At 26.6% G+C, this 20,668-nt stretch overlaps 2 protein-coding genes across 2 annotated transcripts; both read left to right on the top strand.

The window, feature by feature from the left end:
• Positions 1 to 366: 366 nt before the first annotated feature.
• Positions 367 to 2,993, top strand: LOC130981259 (F-box protein SKIP1-like). The gene is made up of 3 exons (XM_057904862.1): positions 367 to 396; positions 1,886 to 2,253; positions 2,588 to 2,993. Exons 1-3 carry the CDS (start codon positions 367 to 369, stop codon positions 2,991 to 2,993), a joined length of 804 nt encoding a protein of 267 aa, XP_057760845.1.
• Positions 2,994 to 17,783: 14,790 nt separating this feature from the next.
• LOC130982391 (1-aminocyclopropane-1-carboxylate synthase 7-like) lies at positions 17,784 to 19,507 on the top strand. Its single transcript, XM_057906382.1, has 3 exons — positions 17,784 to 18,041; positions 18,127 to 18,410; positions 18,509 to 19,507. The coding sequence occupies exons 1-3, from the start codon at positions 17,856 to 17,858 to the stop codon at positions 19,371 to 19,373; spliced, it is 1,335 nt and encodes a 444-aa protein (XP_057762365.1). The 5' UTR covers positions 17,784 to 17,855; the 3' UTR covers positions 19,374 to 19,507.
• The last annotated feature ends 1,161 nt before the right edge of the window (positions 19,508 to 20,668 follow it).

The following is a 20,668-nucleotide window of genomic DNA, read 5'->3' on the forward strand; positions in this document are numbered from 1 at the left end:
GTTAACCAAAATACCAAATACAATTAAGTCTACAATATATGAAAATTGTCTCAAATCTACTTTTTTTTTAATTGCCATGGTATTCTCTAATCTTACCGTTTAAAGACTTCATCACAAATCGAAATTTTATTTAAGGATTTGTCACTTATTATAATTTATTGCTATATCATGTATGCACATTAAATTAATATAACAAATCTTAATCACAAATTTTATTATAATAATTTAATCAATAATTTAATAAAATATCTAACAAAATTTTAAACTCACAAAAAATATAAAAAAATAAAAAAATATACTAAAATGACCTCTGATAATGGCTATAAGATGGTGAAAGTGTGACGATGACAAGAGACGACAACGACAATGACAACGTGCATCTTCAATGGAGGAGAGGTGCGTGGAAGGGGAAGGGGAAGAGAGAGAAAGAGAGTCTTCGCAAAAGTGAGGGAGAAGAGTTTCACATTTAAATTTTACCCCGATAAATTTCTACTAGAAAAGTGCATAAACGTTACATTTCACTAAATCGTTATACCGACGTAAAATCCGTTGATAAATTTGGTGCTAGTAAAATAAGATTTTGCACTACTGAATACTGTTAGATTTAGTAGCAAAAAAAAAAATTGACAGTAATCAGCTTTGGGAATGAAATTTATTTGCTCGTATCCGACGCAAAAACCGTTGTTGAATTTGCTAATAATACTCGTTACTAAATTCAACGGTAAATTCGACGGTACTCATTATATTTTTTATAGTGAAAATTGAGTGATTTTTAGAAAAAACTTTTCCTTCTTCTATATCATGCTAGGTCTCACTGCATATGTTGTCTCGGTTGGAATCCAACCAAGATTATATACAAGATAGTAAAGTAAAAGGTTAAGACGTCAAATTAGTCACTAAAAGATAAATTGTTATTTAAATTTATTTTTAAAAGATTTTATTAATTAAGTTAATTTTTTAAAGATTATAAATTAATTATTTTTATCTTTTTGTCACTCTATTAATAATTTCTATCAATAATTGATGATGTAAAATGTTAATTGATAACATACATTATACTTAACATGTTCAACTGAATACTGAATAAATATTTTTACGAAAATTTATTAATTTAGTCGTTAGGTTATATTGGGATTAAGTTTATGTAATTTAAAAAAATGACTAAATTAATATATTTAAGCAATGTTTAATTGAATATACTAAATATTATGTATGCTGTTAATTAACATTTTATATTATTAATTGTTGATGAAAATTATTAATAAAATGATAGAAAAACAAAAATAATAATTTATAATTTTTAAAGAATCAATTTAATTCATAAAATTTTTTAAAAACAATTTCAAAAAGCAATCCGTCTTGTAGGGACCGTAAATAAGGCTGGAAATGAGTTGAGCTCAGCTGAGCTAGACCAAGTTCAAGTTCGGCTCACAAAAATTAAGCTTGGCTCACGTCTCGGTTCATTAACAATCGAGCCTATTTCGTAAGCTCAAGCTCGACTCAACGAAAGCTCACGAGTTGGCTCGAACTCACGAACTGGCTCAAATAATAGAAAGATAATCCATAATCCTATATCAATAAATTATAACTCATATATATTAAAAAATAAATTTAAGGTTTAATTACTCTGTTGGTCCCTATAGTTTTACGAATTTTTCAATTAGGTCCCTACACTTTTTTTTCTTTTAATTGGATCCCTGCACCTATTTTTTTTTTCAATTAGGTCCCTACCGTGACCAAACAGTTAAATTTAATGGAATATTCCGTTCCTAATTTAAAGATTCTATAACTTTCTGTGAAATCCCTAATTCTCTTTTACTCACATTTACCATTTTATCCTCCCACACTTAGCAATTGTTCGTTCTCTCTCTTCTCCCAAACTTAGAGAAGAAACCTGTTCACATTCACTGCAAAAGAACAAAGCAGCGAGTCAGGAGGACCAGACTGGGCCGAGTTGACTCACGAGTGCCTCACCAACATCTTCTCCCGACTCACCATCCAGGACCGATGGCGAGGCACCATGCTTGTCTGCAAGTCATGGCTCCGCGCCTTCAAGGACCCTTCTCTTCACACCATCTTCAACCTCGACCCCCAATTCGACCCTCCCCCCGAGCTTCTCACCTGGTGGGCCCCTGATTTTGAGCGTAAGATCGATTCCATGCTTTCTTCCATCGTCCGATGGAGCCATGGATCTCTCATCGAGATCCGCGTTCGTCACTGCTCCGATCGCTCTCTCGCTTTGGTCGCCGAAAGGTGCGAACTTGCCTCTCAATTTGGATTCCCATTTCCTTCAATTTTTTTTTCGTTTGGAGAGTCATGGATAATGGTAACCGTATGCATACTTCTGTTTTTCACCCCCTTTTTCTCTTTCTCATTATTTTGTATTTGGAGGTTCAAATTTTTGTGCTTTTAATTGTTCCGTGTGGATTTATGATTTGATTGTTGGAAACTTGAAATTGGGCATGCTATAATTTACTATTTTCAATAGTTTCTTATATGGTGGTTTCAAGTTTCTAGTTCAACATGTGAAGCTTTACCTTGGTTCTTGCTGCTTGCCTACTTTGAATATGATTGAACTGCATTTCAGTTGCTCAAATCTTGAGGTGTTGTCGATCAGGAGCTGTCCTCATGTTACTGATGACTCTATCTCTAGAATAGCTTTGAGGTGTCCAAAGCTTAGGGAGCTTGATGTCAGCTACTGTTATGAAATATCCCATGTTTCATTGGCATTGGTTGGAAAAAATTGCCCCAATCTTAAGGTTCTCAAGAGGAATCTCATGAATTGGCTTGATCCCTCTCAGCACATTGGGATCGTTCCGAATGAGTATCTAAATGCTTGTCCACAAGATGGAGAATCAGAAGCTGCCGCCATTGCGAATTCTATGCCTCATCTAGAGTCTCTGGAGATTATGTTCTCTAAATTATCAGCTAAAGGCCTTAGTTTGATATGTGAAAGGTGTTCAAACCTTGAGTTCTTGGATTTCTTTAAGTGAGGGTCATAATGGTCAAATCACACATTTTTAACGTTTTTGTAACGTTTTCTGTCAGTAGGGACCTAATTGAAAAAAAAAATAGGTGCAGGGACTCAATTAAAAGGAAAAAAAGTGTAGGGACCTAATTGAAAAATTCGCAAAACTATAGGGACTAACAGAGTAATTAAACCTAAATTTAATACATTGCCTATCTATCTATCATAAATTTTTTATGTATGTTTTACATCAAAATTATATATAAAAAATGACTATAAAATTTTAAACAATTAAAAAAATTAATATATATATAAAATTATATATTACTATTTATTATATATATTAAACTATATATTAATATGCATATTTTATATACATTTAACCTTTACTTTTAATAGTATATATATAATCGAACTAGTTTACGAGCTAATGAACTGAATTTATTCAAACTCAAGTTGACTCATTTAATTTATAAACTCAAATCTAAGTTTAAGTTCGACTTACCAACTCAAGAATTTAACTTATCAAATTATTAATAAATCGAACTCAAGTTTACTTATGAATTGACTTAACTCATTTCCAGCCTTATCGATAAAGTAAATCTTGGCAAAGAGAGTTTACTAACCAACATTTATATGTAATAATTACTAGCGAAAAATAAATCTTGAGATTTTAACCAATGAAATAACAACAACAAGAACAATGATGATGACCATAAAATGTTAAACTAACTTGATACTAATTAAAGATTGGGCTTATAATTTTATCGAGCTAACTTGATCTTTCACAAGTATCATGGAATTGGCAACGTGTAAATCTTTTAAAAGAGTCAAAGTATTTTTGTTATTTTTATTAATATTTATCAATAATAATTTATATTTATATTTATAGATATTTTATATATAAAAAATATATAATTTATATTTATATTTATCAGAATTTTATTAACATATATTAATACAGTTTATATTTATATTTTTTAAAACTTAGATACATAAATTAATAAAATTTATTTTTTTTAAATAATTTAATATTTGTATTAATTAATAATGACTAAAAATACTAAAAAATACTGATTTTTAAGAGTCTCTCTTTATTTAAATAGTTGATAAACCACAAAACACTATATAACTTAATTTATTAGTATTGAAAAAACTTTTGACTTAAAAAATTTGTATACTTATAGATCTATTGTAATATAATATCAGAATTTTTATAATTGAAATATTTAGAGTTTGATATTAGTTATTTCTAAAAAAAATAATAACACAAGACAGATAAAAAGATAAAAAGAAGATCTATATAAAAATTTAAATAAATATAAAAAAATTTTTATTTAAAAAGACATATTAAGGATATAATTATTTGTGTGTTTCTTTCTATAAATTTAAATTTTAAAAAACTTATTTAAAGAATAAAAAATAATTTTTTTTAAATAAGTAATTAGATAATCATAACAGCGAATCAGACGATATCACATCTTAATCCAAAATCTTAAGTCAAATACTCCATGCTATATAATTCTTATTTAATAACAGTTTCAACTGACGGGAGAATTTAGTTCTCACCCTTAATTTATAACTAATTAACAAGTAAGAGACAGCAAATGAAGCAGGAACTTTAATTTAAACAAATTGAACATACTTTGCATTGTAACTTTTAGAACCAACATATTGAGCAAATTAAAAGTCAAAACCTAGCTATATATAGGGCTTATTATTTTTGGTCCCTAGCTAGATCCAGTTGATGCTGTTGTCATCTGCATATATACGGAGGTTATAACCGAAAGCTTCAGGATTTTTTTTCTAATATAAAATAAAAAATTAATTAATTTTTAAAATAAAATATTTTATTTTTATTTTTTAAAATATTTTTTTTTATAATTAGGACAAGTTTGCTGTACTCCCAACAAACTATATATATAAATTATGGTAAATGCTATGGTGTCTAAAAAGTAGTTGCTATTTATTAAAGAGGATTAAGAATTATTATTTAATTTAAAAGATATAAGAATAAATAATTTTTAAAAAATCAAAACTTACTACAAAAAATTAGGTAAAGTTTAGGTAAAAACTCATAGGCACCATAAAATTGGCCATAAATTATAGAGTTCGCCGTACCCTGACGAACTCTATAACTTATATAAAGTTTGCCGCACTCCCAACAAATTATATGTTGAGTTCGGCACACTATAAAATGCTGGTGGGACTATTTTATTTGTCCTTTTCATTCCTTTCTTTTCTCAAAATTTACTTTGTTCCTTCTTTCTGTCTTTTGACATTCATGAAGTTTGTTATCCGCGACATTCTCAGTTTCAGGTCAGTAAATAATGTTAGTTAGAGTTACTCTTTACATATTAGTTAAAGTTACTAGTTAGAGGTTGTATGTTAGTTAGAGTTACAAATTTATTGTTTACATGTTAGTTAAAATTACTGTTTACTGTTAACTATTTACATGTTAGTTAGATTTTTTATGTTATTATTTTCAAGTATAGTTGCTGCTTATTGTTTATAACATATTAATTAATATAAGTTGTTAGTCAATTCTTAGTTAGTTTAAGTTGTGAATTACAAGATAATTAGTTGCATAATTAATTAAGTTAGATTAGAAAGAAATATGATTAATAAAATTTAGAATTCAATTAGTTATTAATTAGGGTTGTTTAGGATGTTAGTTGACGACGTCATCTTATTGGGTTAAATTTAAATTAGTAAGTTTATAAACTGAGTAAGAACTAAGGTTGACAATTATAGAAAGAAATATATTTTTTAACAATTTAGTTGACGTAAAAGGAACTGAGTTCAGTATATGTGATTTTATTTTACTAGAGTGTGGTTAGATGGAGCAGTAGTTATTGAGCTACGAGGAGATGATGTATAGATTGGATCAGGTTGAGCACATTGCTGGCAAGCTTGATCGAATGGTACAATTTTTTCACTGTTGCTTATTGTATTGCAATTAATAAACAATGAACTTGTTATTTTATGTGTTCACCGTCCCTTTTTTTAATTTTTTGTCTCCGTTTGGTAGGCGCCTCAGATCTTGCGCACCAGGAGAAATTTGATGACACAGCTGACGGAGCAGATTAGGCTATATCTTAGACGAGCCGGATTTGAGTATGTAGCCTATATGGTTGAGTTCGAACATAACTAGCCACTTGTATCGACATTGATTGAGAGGTGGAGGGTTGAGTCCCACACGTTTCATCTACCATGTGGGGAGATGACTATCACCTGCAGGACGTGGCCTATCAGCTGGGACTTAGGATCGACGGTGATCCTGTAAGTGGATGCATAGGTGGTTGGGAGCAGCACCATCAGAAACGGACCATTGAGGATTATGTCAGCAGCTTCTGGGTGTTGTTCCCAACGCAGATGACAGACAGTCACAGACCAAGTGGATTGTGAAGCTCACCTGGTTCCACAACATGGTATGCAGAGAGCTGGAGAAGGACGCCACAGAGGAGCACCTGTTGAAGTACACGAGAGGGTACATTATGCATCTGATAGGGGGTATCCTATTCCCAGATGCATCTGACTCTCGGGTGCATATCAGGTGGCTCCCCCTACTGGAGGACCTTGAGACATGTGACTGGTTATCGTGGAGCTCAACTGTGTTGGCATGGCTGTACCGCCAAATGTGCCATGCCACGGAGCATGGTCAGCGCAATTTGGGTGGGTGCGTTAGCTTGCTGCTGTCTTGGATCTATCACTATATTTTGCTGCTACGGTCCGATGGCTTTGATATTCGTCGATTTCCACAGGTCGAGAGGTATTATAAATACTTGTAATAACCCTTAGTTAATTTATTAATTAGTTAATGAACTTGAGAGATAATGTGGGATTGTGTTTGGCATTGTAGGTGGATTCAATACCAGCCAGACAATGTCAGAGACGAGAGCAGGCTTAGGCATTACAGGCGTACCCTGAATGAGATTAATATGCTGAATGTAAGTGATAAATATTTAAGTATTACAAATTTATTTTAATTAAATACCTATTGCATTTGAAATTTGAATGTCATCATTAATTTACGTTCTATGAACAGGTTGACTGGACGTCGTATGCTGACCCACACTTGATTGATTTAGTTCCACTGGCAACAGAGACTATATCAGCCCGCCAACTCACTGAGCCGAGGAGGTTGGCTAGACAGTGGGTCTCTTTTAGGACCTGTACCCAGAGACTACTTGTCCCTCAGACCCCCTAAGTCACATCAGTCTAAGACTGGACCAGTTAGCAAGGGCAGAGGCCGGAGGCTAGTGTTCGTTTTGACCTCGGGACACAGTTTCAGTTGCCATTCAGCTCATCAGAACTCGGAAACCATTCCACTCCCCTCTCCTGAGAGATATTAAAATGACACTCCCCTCCCATCTATTTATAAAATGTACATTTCTCTTCATTATAATTTTTAAAAAGTATCCTCTTAATAAATCTATTTTAATTTTTTTTGTGTTAACTAACGTTAATTTTATCTATTTTTCAAGAAAAAATAAATTATTTTTTTACAAAAATACCCTTTAATAAAAATTTTATTTTTTTTGTCATTGAATTTTACTTACCAAAATACCCTTTAATAATTTTTTATTGATTAAATTATATTTTTACCAAAATACTTTTTTAAAAAATTTAATAATTAATTTTTTTTTTAAGATACTCTTCAATAAATTTTTTAATGATCAAATTGTGATTTTACCAAAATTTTCGTTAACCATTATAGTTATATTTTGCTATTAATTTTCTGATATCAATATAAATTATTTTAATATTAAATAAAAAAATATTGGTAAGATTATTTTTTTATACCAATATATATTAATTGTTATACATATTAACAGTGGTAAGATTTTTTTGTTTAATATTAAAATAATATATATTGATATAAAAAATTAATAGTAAAATATAAAAATAATTGTTAACAAAAATTTTGGTAAAATCACAATTTAATAATTAAAAAATTATTGAAAGGTATCGTAAAAAAAATTTAATAATTAATTAAATGATATTTTGGTAAGTAAAATTTAACGATAAAAAATAAAATTTTTGTTAAAGGGTATTTTTGTAAAAAATAATTTATTTTTTCTTAAAAAATGGATAAATTTAATATTAGTTAACACAAAAAATTGTAAATGAATTAAAGAAGAGGTTTTTTAAAAGTTATAAGAGAGAAAAATATACATTTTACAAATAAAGGGGGAGAAAAGCGTCATTTTAGCATCTTTCGGGGGAGAGAAGTGAAATTTTTCCTTATTTTTAAGTATGACAGCCTAATGACTAATCTGTCACATATCTTAATTCTATTTAAGTGTTTGCTGCTAGCTAATATGCTATGATGTATGGATACTGACACGAACATAGAATACGATACGACACGGAACACGCCGACATACAAATTTTAAAATCTTATAAGACACGGGGACACACATATATATAAATTATGAAGTATTTTAAAAAAAATAGTAATGATATTTTATTAATATTAAAATATTAATTAATTTTTTAATTATTTTTAATATATTATGTTGATTATATAAAATATTTAAAATATTTTTTATTTTAATAAATAATAATATATATTATTTTTAAATTTATTTTAAGAATATATGTTAAGAATAAAATTGAACATGTTAACACGTGATGATATTTAAGTGCGTTCAAATGTGTTTAGAGAAAATTTTTTTATGTTTTATTAAGACACAATCAAACATAATAGACATAAGTATCAATGAATGTCGTATCCAAAATGTATCTGATTTAACAACTTTTTTCTTCTTTCAAATAACCATGTTTTTATTATCACATCCGGAAAGAAAACTAACATAAAGTTGATCTGATTAGAATATTAGTTATTTTTTTTAATTATTGACATCGAATTTAGTCTTAAACATGCAATATGTGAAAACTCATATGTAGACTCAGTGACGGATCTAAATAATTTTGACAATAAAGACAAAATATATATAATATAATAATAATTTAAATTTAACTAATATGTGTCCTAAAAACACATAACAAATTTAGTATTAGTGAAAGATTTTAATTTTTTTTGTTTAATAACTACAAAATAAATACATTAAAAATTTAAATTTTTTATATTTTTAATAAAAATATTCTCAATTTGTAATATTAATATGTACCTTTAGAATACAAGATAAATAAACTCTAATAAATTTTATAATAAAAATATTATATTACATAAAAATCAACTATCTATAAAATTGTTTATGAACCATAATGTATTTGTGTATAAATATATTTATTGTTTAATTCATTTTCAATATGTATTTTGTATTTCAATATGTATTCTATATACAAATAGTTACTTTTTATGTACATATAGCATAATTATTGTTATAATTATATTTTGTTATCGTAAAATATGATTAGTCTTCAAAATATATAATTTATAAATTAGAATACTAAAATAATAATATATAATTTATAATTCTATTTTTTAGGTTTCATATTTTTAAAAAAATTGAGTAATATTTTTTTTAACAATACAATCTAAATGTCTCTTTATATATATATATATATATATATATCACTAAACAATTATTTAAAAATTCACTTCTCATATAATCAAAAGCCAACTCTCAGTGATATTCATAGTTAAAAAAAATTCGATTAATATAATTGCTACAGAAAAAACTATAACTAATTTAAAAAAAATCTGTTGAGTTCATTTTTAAGAAAGAACGCTAGTCTTGTTTAAATTGAGACTATTAAGTACTAAAAGTTGAGTAAAAAATTATTGCGAAGTCAAATTCAATAATTTAATGGGGGCAAATAAATATTATTATCATATACTACTCAAAAAATTTTTAAATTGTAGTATTCACATGAAGTTATTTTTGAATGGCTGACGCGTGTTACTATTTGGTTTGAAAAAATCGATTTATTTTATACAAATAGTTTTAAAAAAAAACCGGTTTGGATAAGATCAAATAACCACCTTTAAAAAAATTTTCAATTCTTTCTGTATGTTATCTCTAAATCCCTAAATGATGAATTTGGTACGTTCTTCTTCTTCATCTTTCTTGACCAATCTTTCTTTAAATTTATCTTTTACTTTTATTTATTTAATTTTCCTCAAATATATGTATATAAATTGTTTAAAAAAGTAAAGTTAAGTATTCTAAAAAAACAAAATAATTCACATTTTTTGTCTGTATAAGAATCATGAAAAAGGAAAAATTAGAAATTGAAAAAGAAATAGGAAAAAAAATAGAATTTACATGGAAGGAAGAAATTAAGTTTACGATACGAATAAAAAGTTATAAATGGCACAATTTGTCTCTGTTTTTTCTGTTTCTATTTATGTATTTCTGAGGAGCTTTGTTTTGTTTTCAATGACTCAAATTTTCAGTGGCTAAATTCCTTCTCTAATACATATTTTAAATTAAGCTGTAAAAATATGTTCAATTACAAATTTACAGTTAAATTAAATTTCATGGTAATCAACCAATTAGCTTTCACATTAGTTATAAAAAATTGAAAGAGAATGAATTTCAAGAGCGTAACGAAGAAGAAGAGAGTAAAAGTAATTGTTTGTTCTAACTTAAATTGATTTTTTTCAAACCAAATAATAACACTGTATCAGCAATCCAAAATCAATTTCATGTGAAGTCGACTGTAAATAAATTTCTGCTAAAGCAATAACTAACTTAAGGGAGTCATGTCCAATAAGAAGATCTCAGATGATTACCAAGTTCAATTTATTGCTCTCTAATTCATAAATAAATAAAAAAGAGATAACAAATTAAGATTAAGAAGTGAGAGTCCACAATGCAACTACAAGACCATTATAAATTAAAAAAAAAAAATGGATGCATGATATGGGTATGTAGACCTTGCTTGATATAGTTGTGTTACAGAGCCAAGTAGCCGCCCATATATCGTCATATGATCCCTTGAGTCACGTTGTCTTTAATAACCACTAAGATTCACCATCTCAACTCCATATCTATTCTTGATCCTCTCTTCTACTTCTAGCACATGCATATTCATCGAGCCCCACGTCCTTAATTTAATTCATTATTTTTTTATAATTAACCATATACATATTCTTCTCTTATCATGTCATGCCTTCATCATTTTTATTATTACGTAATATAAAAAGAAAAATTCTAAACCACCTAATAATTATTCCAAAAAACAATAAAATTCTCAACAAAAAGAATATTATTTTTATTTTTTATTTTTATGAGATTGATTAATTTTTTTATTAATATTTGTTTGAATTAATAAAACATACTTATGTGAGATATTAAATTGATAATTTATTTATTAAATATTAATTAAAATTAATAGATTTTTTTGGTTGGAGACATCGTTGTCTGAGAGTAGTTGTCCGAGGTTATTTAGAATTTTTTTATTCTTTAGTTTATTATCTTTTTTATATATAATTGGTTAAATTTATCATGTAAGAATTGAAAAATATTAACATCTTTATTTTTTTATTTATAGAAATTAAATGAAAGATAATATTTTTTTAATATTTTTACTGTTATTTAAAAAAAGTTGTAATATATTAAGATTATGTTAAGTTTTAGGTGTACTCAATTTAAATTAATCATTATAATTCATATACACTCATTAATATTAAAATACATATTTTATTTTATAATAAATAATAAAAAAGATGACACAATATTTTATCTAAAATAGATTCAACAAATAAGTGTATTTATGTAACTAACTAGATACATATAGGATTAATTTCTACGTGGAAGTGTTTTGCGTTTACAAACTTTACAAGTTTGAAAAAAGCAAAACCCATTAAACGCGCTGCTTATGTTACGTATCTCTTTAACAGACTTTTAAATCAATTCAAATCAATTAACGCGCAAATATATAACTTCTATTTTTTAAAAGATTTCGTTTTTTTTTTCGAATTTCTTGCCAAATTTGTTGGATCTCCTTCTTACTTCGGTTTTTTTTTTTCAATTTTCATGATTTCTGAAACCAAGCTTTGAAATTGTTTTGAAGATAATGGAACTTCAGAAATACACTCAAACGATTACAGAAATATACCAAAATGATTACAGAAATACACCCAACGGTTACAGAAATACACCCAAAGAATTACAGAAATACACCCAAAGAATTTAAGAAATACACCCAAAATATGGGGGAGACAATATATTTCTTCTTGAAATCTTTTAATGTTTTGCTGGTTAAAGATGAGGCACATGACAGAGACAATCTAAAAAAACCTAGAAAAACAGTAAAATAGTACCTTGAATAATGTTTCTTCATTTTTTCTAGTGATTTTTTATGGAGATTTGTATCTTTTCTTATTGATTTCTTCAACTCTTCGCGAAGAATTGGAACATGTCTTTTGTTTCGAATGTTGCTTGAATCTTGACGGTTTGCGTTTTGATTGAGGAAGAAGAAGAGGAAAAGTGCGAATCTTGACGGTTTGTATTTTGATTGAGGAAGAAGAGGAAGAATGCGGCATAATGAACGCGTGCGTTGGACGCTCAATTTTAAAGGAGTGGTGCGCGTGTTTTTTCTTGGACACCAACTTGTATAGCTTGTAAGGCAAAAATGCTTGTATGTGTAATAGGCCTCATAGATATAATATTAAAGAATTAAAATTTAACTTTTTTAAATAATTTTTAATAAATAGATAAGACTAGTAACAACAATTAGAAATCTCATTTTTATTAATATATATATTTTATTCAATTTCTATAACTAGAAAAATAAAAATTACTAATATTTAGCAGTTTTTATATAATAAATTTAATTAATGTATAATAAAAAAATTATAAAAAATAGAGAATAAATTTTAAATAATTCTAACAATTATTCCAAAAATACAACTAAGTCTCTGACAAAAAAATATGCGACTCTTAATTGGCACATAAGGAATAAATCAGTTGATTAATGAACCATGTAAACATGCTTTATTAATTAAAAAAAAGATTGATAAAAAAATTAATTAATCTCATAAGATTAAAAGTCAAGAACTGAAAAGATTTTTTTTTTTTTTTGAATGGCTGGTAATCCTCAACAAAATTAAGATTTAGCTAATATATATTCTAAGAACGCACAATAAACATATGATTAGTAGAAAATTTTAAATATTTTTATTTAATAAATATAAAATAAATACATTAAAAATTTAATTTTTATATTTTTAATGAAAATTTTCTTAAGTTATAAATTAAAATTAATTGTTAGCTAAACCAAAAAAAATTTATTAGGAACCAGATCGGTATTCACCCTGCCTAATATTAAACAACACAATCCCGACAAATATCTTTAGTTTCCAAACCCCTAAGCCTTGTTCGTTAGTTGTGCATGTAGATATAATAAATTAATTTTTTTGTATATCCATATCCAAGTGGATATCCTAGTTCCTAAGCTCCTAATAATTGCACCTTTATAGAAGGTCAAATGATCATTAAGCATCATTGGATCAGTCTTAATTGCAATTAGTGGAATATTCACTCACTGTTTAATTCTGCTATTTCAATAATTAATATTGAACTTAGGCCTACTTACAATTATTATAGAAGAACCAAAAAAGAATTGCACGTTTTGTTAATTTTCGGACACATAATCTGGCGCTAGATACTTCTCGACAGCAGTATCCAAAAGAAATTCACTTGGCAACCATCTTCTTCCTTTTTTTTTTTTTGGTTAAAATTGTTTTCAGATTTATCGATTCTAATTTTTTTTACTAATTTTAGTATCTTTTAAATTTACATAAATTTTTTATATAAATTTTTTTATTAGTCTCATACTAAATTTTTTTTCTTAGAGTCAACAAGAATCGAATGGTAGATATTTATATCATAAAAAATCTGATATTATATATAAAAATATTCTTTTTAAAAATTAATAGTAGAAGATATATTAAAAGTTGTATTTTTAATAATATTTTTATTAATTGTTTAAACTTTTAAAATAAATAATTTTAGATTAATTATTCTGTTGATCTTTATAATTTTACTAAATTTATAATTAGATTTTTATAATTTTTTTTTCAATTAGGTCTCTATACTGCTTTTAATTTTGTAATTATATCAAAAACCTAATTAGATCTTTGACTACATATTTTTGAAAAAAATATTCCGTTAATTCTAACGTTTTTGATATGAAAATGAGTTAATTATTACAAAATTAAAAGTAATATAAAAAGTTAATTAATATATATATATATATATAAATCTAATTATAAATTCAATAAAATTAGAGAGACGAATAAAATAATTAAATCATAATTTTATAATAATTCTCTCAGCATAATAATGTAAGTATGACAACATAAAGAATAACATCACTAGACTTCAGTGACCTATATATGTGTATTACATAAATATTTTTAACCTATCATATAATAATAATAATAATAATTAAAAGATGTGTTAAGTGAGTTGCACGTAGATGCTCCAAGCGATTTGTTTTGGTATGTATTTGATATCCTTTAGAAGTTTAACCAAAATAGATTATAGTTTCTTCTCTAAATTAAACCTTGATCCGGTTTCCATGACAGGAGAAGTTTTAGGTGGATAGAAAAATTATATAGTGTGAATCTTCATACGAATATAGTAGTTGTTAAATGAAATAAAGTAGAAATATGCTATTTGTTTATCCACAATTATATATACTCTTAGGTCTTTATCATCTGATTTGCAAGATCAATGTAGTTATTTATTCATTTAAATTAAAAAATTTATAATAATAAATCATTGTGGTATATGGGAACTTGATTACATTTTTTTATGTAGAAACATGATTAAATATTTTTAAACTAGAGATCGAAACCTCATTAAAAAATTTAATTAATCATAAAAAATTAATCAATTTTTTATACTTAGGTTTACAATCAACAGTATCACCTTAATTACAATAAAAATTAATCAAATTATTATTAGATACGAGTATAAAAAAATTATAAAAATTAATTAAGGTAAATTAATCAAATTATAAAAATTTCACTCTATCTAATTATTATTAAGGTAAATTAATTATTAGGTTTACAATTAATTAAATTATAATAATTATTATTAACCTAATTAGATACGAGTGAAATTTTATGCATTGTTAGTATAAAAAAAATTATATAAATAATTAATTATGTATTATTAGATTAATAAAAATAATTAATTTTAAAATATATTATTTAAAAAATCATATAAACTTATAAATATGATTGAATAATAATTATATAAATTTTTTTTTATTATTTATGTATTAAATTAAACCATTTAAATAATATTTTAATGTTATCTAATAAATAAATGTGAGACAATCAAGGATATAAAAATTAAACCAATCATTAAATCAATAGTAAAACTATAAGTTTAAAGGTTCAAAAATTTAATCAATATTTACCTGAGATTAAATCTGATATAATAAATAATATATTTATATAATATATATTTAAAATATTTTTTATGTATTATTATTTTAAATAAACTAGTAAAATATTAAAAAACAAATTAATTTTGATTTACTGATTTTTTGACCTTTTTTATTTTTACCGATTTTCTCACAACTATTTTTTATCCTAAACCAAATTAATTTAATGGTCCGTATTTGATTAATCTGATTGAACTCTCGATCATAACCATGGAGACAATACATTAGAATTAGTTTTCCTTCTAATAACGGGAGCTCTTGTTTGTACTTGTATTTGAATATACATGCATAAAAGCATACTACTAGTTTTAATTTTCTTTTTTTCTTATAAGAATTGTTATGGGTGTATGTATATCTACATGCACAAAGGTAAAGTTAACGCCTATGATGGGTTTGACTCAGCTCCCTGCAATCTTGCAAAACAAACAAATAAATAGAAAATTTATTGCTACAAAAATTTAGGAAGTGAAGGAGTAAACAAGTCAACTAAAACAAGTAGCACCCCGCATGGTTATTGATGCAATGCAACTTGATGAATTCTACAACTCTTAGATAGATATACAAAATATACAGCTATAGTCAATCCCGTAATTAAGTTACTTATAATTCACATAACAAGGTAGGGAACTTTTAAGCTTTATAAAAGTTATTAAATTCTGTTGTTGTGTTATTAATGCAATGTGGGGTCGGAATATATTCCTAAAGAGCTTCTATTTTTGTCGTAGCTTCTTGCAAAATCAGAATCTTAATCACTCTTTTGGGTTACGTGGTATCTTTGTCATGTCATCAAGACACTTTAACTACTATATATACCACTAATAAAATAGAGAGATAGAGCTCCTCAAATTAAATCCTTGTTTATTAATAATAATTTGTATTATTAGAACCTCGTCTTAAGGACCTTGATGCATGATTTGGTTTCAAAAAGGAACTTTTTGGTGTTTGTTTGGTAAGGAGATTTGATTACCTAGTCATAGGTTGAGAATATTACCCGTTTTTTTTTTTATGGAGAATTAAACTCACCCAATTTTTTTAAATGATTCAACAATATAATTATTATATTAAATAACATTATAACACAAATTATTAACCATTTGAATATTGGATATAAAATTATTCAAAATTCTATTTAATTATTTAAGCTTTTTAATAAACATAATTTTATAATATGATATTAATTAACATTTTTATAACAAAAATATTATTTAAAATTTAATCTTTATTATCAATTAGCTCTCATTATTCTTAATTAAAATAAAAGCTCATAAAATAAGCCTGACTTTTGAATTGTCCATATATGGTTTGTATCAGAAAAAACTCTTTACAACAAGATACATTTAAAATATAAGATTATTTATATATAAGATGATTCAATTTTTATATATAATATCTCTCAATTTAGTCAATTAAAAATTTATTATTAGTTAATAAATTATTGTATATATAAAATAAGATTTAAATTCTTTAATATTTTTTTAAATGAACAAGTGAATTAACTACTTAATCTAATTTATAACCTTAGATGAATTGATAGAGTGGTATTAGTTGTTTGAATTTTTTTTTTAACAATACTTACGAATTTAAACTAGTCCTTGTGATAGTAATTACATTTATATTCTAAAGCCACATCTAAGATTATCAATTGAAAATTTTTTTTACAAGAAACATATAAAATTTAAACATTTTTATAAATAATTTTTAGATTTTCACTTTGAAAAGAAAATTTGTTCAAGATGTAATGTTGATGACTTAATGAACCAAACAAAGAGAAAGAGTGAAGGTTGAGAGAGGAGAAAATGAACTCTTCTTATTTTTTTAAAGTTTTTTAAAATAAAAACCTAAAAAGTATTTATTAAGTAGTTACATTTATGTACTTTTTGTGTACTCATATTATAAAATTAATTATAATTGAATTTACATTATTGTTAATAAAAAATAATTTAGATAACATGTAATGTAAACTGTTAAAATGTAATTACATTTATATTCTAAAACTACCATTAAGATTATATATACTTAATTGTATTTGTGTGTGGATCTTAAAGGTTGAACCTATATAATAGCATGAAGAAAATCAAGCCTCAAACCACTATATATTTTCTGTGTGTGGATCTGGTATGGCATGCAGATTGCAGAAGTTAGCCACACAGTTGTCACAAAGTCTCTCAAGTCTTAACAGATAAACTATTTTTTGTTAAAAGCCTTAAAAGGCATTAGTAACGCTCTGATTTGCTCACACTACAGAATCAATCAATCAATTAATTAATTAATATTTAATATAATATATTTTTTTCCTTTGGATTGTTTGTTCTCAACGCGCCATCCAAGTTGAACTAGTGATCCCTTTCTTTATGTCTTAGGTCACAGACGCTATATATATACGCCAAAACTTGCATATAATTTTCATCATTCATTCAACACATCCTCTCTTGTTTCTCTCTCTTATAGACCCACTTCAGCTTTCACCTTTCTGAAATCAAAGATACACACTTTTTGAACATACTCAATCATGGGTCTTAAAATTGAGCAACAACAACATCAACAACCTTGTGTAGAGCTTTCAAAAATTGCTATCTCTAATACACATGGTGAAGATTCTCCTTACTTTGCTGGTTGGAAAGTCTACGATGAAAATCCGTATGATGAATTCACCAACCCCTCAGGAGTTATTCAAATGGGCCTAGCAGAAAATCAAGTAAGTTTATTAATTATTTCCCTGTCTTTTATTATAGTAGTTTTAACATGATAATAATAATAATTATTATGATGAATTTTGTCAGGTTTCATTTGATTTACTTGAGAAGTACCTAGAAGAACATAAAGAGACAAAAGGAGCATTAGAAACAAATTTTAAAGAAAATGCATTGTTCCAAGACTACCATGGACTAAAATCATTCAGATCAGCAATGGCAAGCTTCATGGGAGAAATTAGAGGGAATAGAGCAAAGTTTGATCCTGATAGAATTGTCCTCACTGCTGGTGCAACTGCAGCCAATGAACTCTTAACCTTCATCCTCGCAAACCCGGGAGATGCTCTTCTTGTTCCTACCCCATACTACCCTGGGTAAGAATAAGAATTCGAATGATTTCAAAGTTATACTTTAATTCTACTTCAATGTGAAAGACATTAAGACTAATGATTTGATTGGTCTAATTTTGCAGATTTGATAGAGATTTGAGATGGAGAACTGGTGTGAACATTGTTCCAATCCATTGTGATAGTTCAAACAACTTTCAAATAACAGAACAAGCATTGGAATCAGCATACAAAGATGCAGAATCAATGAGTTATAGAGTGAGGGGAATTCTGATAACAAATCCTTCAAATCCTTTGGGCATAACAATCCAACGTTCAGTTCTAGAGTTGCTTCTTAATTTTGTCACAAAGAAGAACATCCACCTAGTCTCTGACGAAATCTACTCCGGCTCGGTATTCTCCTCGTCCGAATTCGTCAGCGTGGCAGAAGTTCTTGAGTCGCGAAACTACAAGAACTCTGCTGAAAGGGTTCACATTGTTTATAGCCTCTCGAAAGATCTTGGCCTTCCAGGATTCCGTGTTGGAACAATATATTCTTACAACGACAGAGTCGTTACCACTGCTCGACGAATGTCGAGTTTTACACTCATATCATCACAAACACAGAATCTTTTAGCTTCAATGCTGTCAAACAAGAGCTTCACTAAGAGCTACATTAAGATCAATAGAGAGAGGTTGAATAAGAGGTACCAGATGATCATTGAAGGATTGAAGAGTGCAGGAATTGAATGCCTTAAAGGGAACGCAGGGCTGTTTTGTTGGATGAATCTGAGCCCATTGTTGGAAGATAAAACGTCAAGAAAATCTGAATTGGAGCTATGGAATGCAATTCTTCACGAGGTGAAGTTGAACATCTCACCTGGTTCTTCTTGCCATTGTTTAGAGCCTGGTTGGTTCAGGGTTTGCTTTGCAAACATGTCTGAGAACACTTTGAAGATTGCATTGGAAAGAATTTGCAAGTTTATGGAAAGAATAAAATCACAACAGTAACAAATTAAATAATTATTAATCTGTTTCTCTTTCCCTTCTTAGAGTCCTTTTTTTCAAATGGTTGGTGGCCATTTTGATATATCATAATTCTTTACTTGGGTGATTAATCAGTTAATTAAGGACATATTGTGAAGCTAGCTATATATCCTATGACTTATCATCAGTTGAAATTAAAAGTGTATTTGTCTTTATTTGCTTGCTTATTTGGTTAAGCAAGTTTCTCATCAATGATAATAAATTCTTCTTTTTCTTCTTCTTATTAATTATTAAGTTGGTGGGTTATTAGTTATTACTATGTTAATTAATTTTATGAATCTATCAATCTTTGTCTCCAAACTTTAAATTTTGAATTATTTTATCTTTGACCGAGTATTATATATACAAATCTAGCAGCCACTAGTAATCAATATCTTTGATTCTGAGTTGGGAGTTTTGAGAGTACATAACAACTAGCATTTAACTTTGAATTTTTGTTTAAGATAACAGTGGTAATATAGAAAAATAAATATAATATTTAAAATTTTATAACCAACAAAATAGAAAAATGAGATTCTCAAATTTTTACAAAACAGGTACAATTGATAGAAAAAAATAACATAAAAAATAGATAGAAAAAAATTTTAGGACATTTCGGCAAAATCTATGATGCACGGATACTGAGACTGGACACGTTGACACGCGAATTTTAAAATCTTGCATGACATGGGGACATGCATACATATAAAATATAAAGTATTTTTTAGATAAATTATAATAATATTTTGATATTTTATTGATATTAAAATATAAATTAAATTTTTTTATAAATTAATAATAGGTTACTTTTTTTAGTCCCAATTTTCTTACTAAATTTATAATTAAATCCGTATAATTTAAAAGCTTTTAATTAGATTCTTGTAATATTTTAAATTTTATAATTAAGTCTTTGTCGTACAAAAAATATTAGAATCAACAAAATATTTTTTTAAAACTGAAAATACCTATATTTAACCACTAAATCCTTAAATTTCAATGTCTTTTTATTTTTAAAATATTTTGTTAACTCTTACATTTTTGACTTGATAAATATCTAATTATAAAATTTAAAATAGTATAAAAATTTAACTTAAAATTTTTAAATTTTAAAAATTTAATTATAAATATAATAAAACTATAGAGATTAAAAAAATAATTGAACCTTAATAATATAATATACAATAAAATAAAAAGATGAATATACAAATTTTTTTTGATAAAACTACCTTATCTTGATGATTCATATCTCTGACCTGAATAGGGCCATCATTTATATAAAA

Source organism: Arachis stenosperma, chromosome 5 (assembly GCF_014773155.1).
Source record: "Arachis stenosperma cultivar V10309 chromosome 5, arast.V10309.gnm1.PFL2, whole genome shotgun sequence".
Classification (NCBI taxonomy): domain Eukaryota; kingdom Viridiplantae; phylum Streptophyta; class Magnoliopsida; order Fabales; family Fabaceae; genus Arachis; species Arachis stenosperma.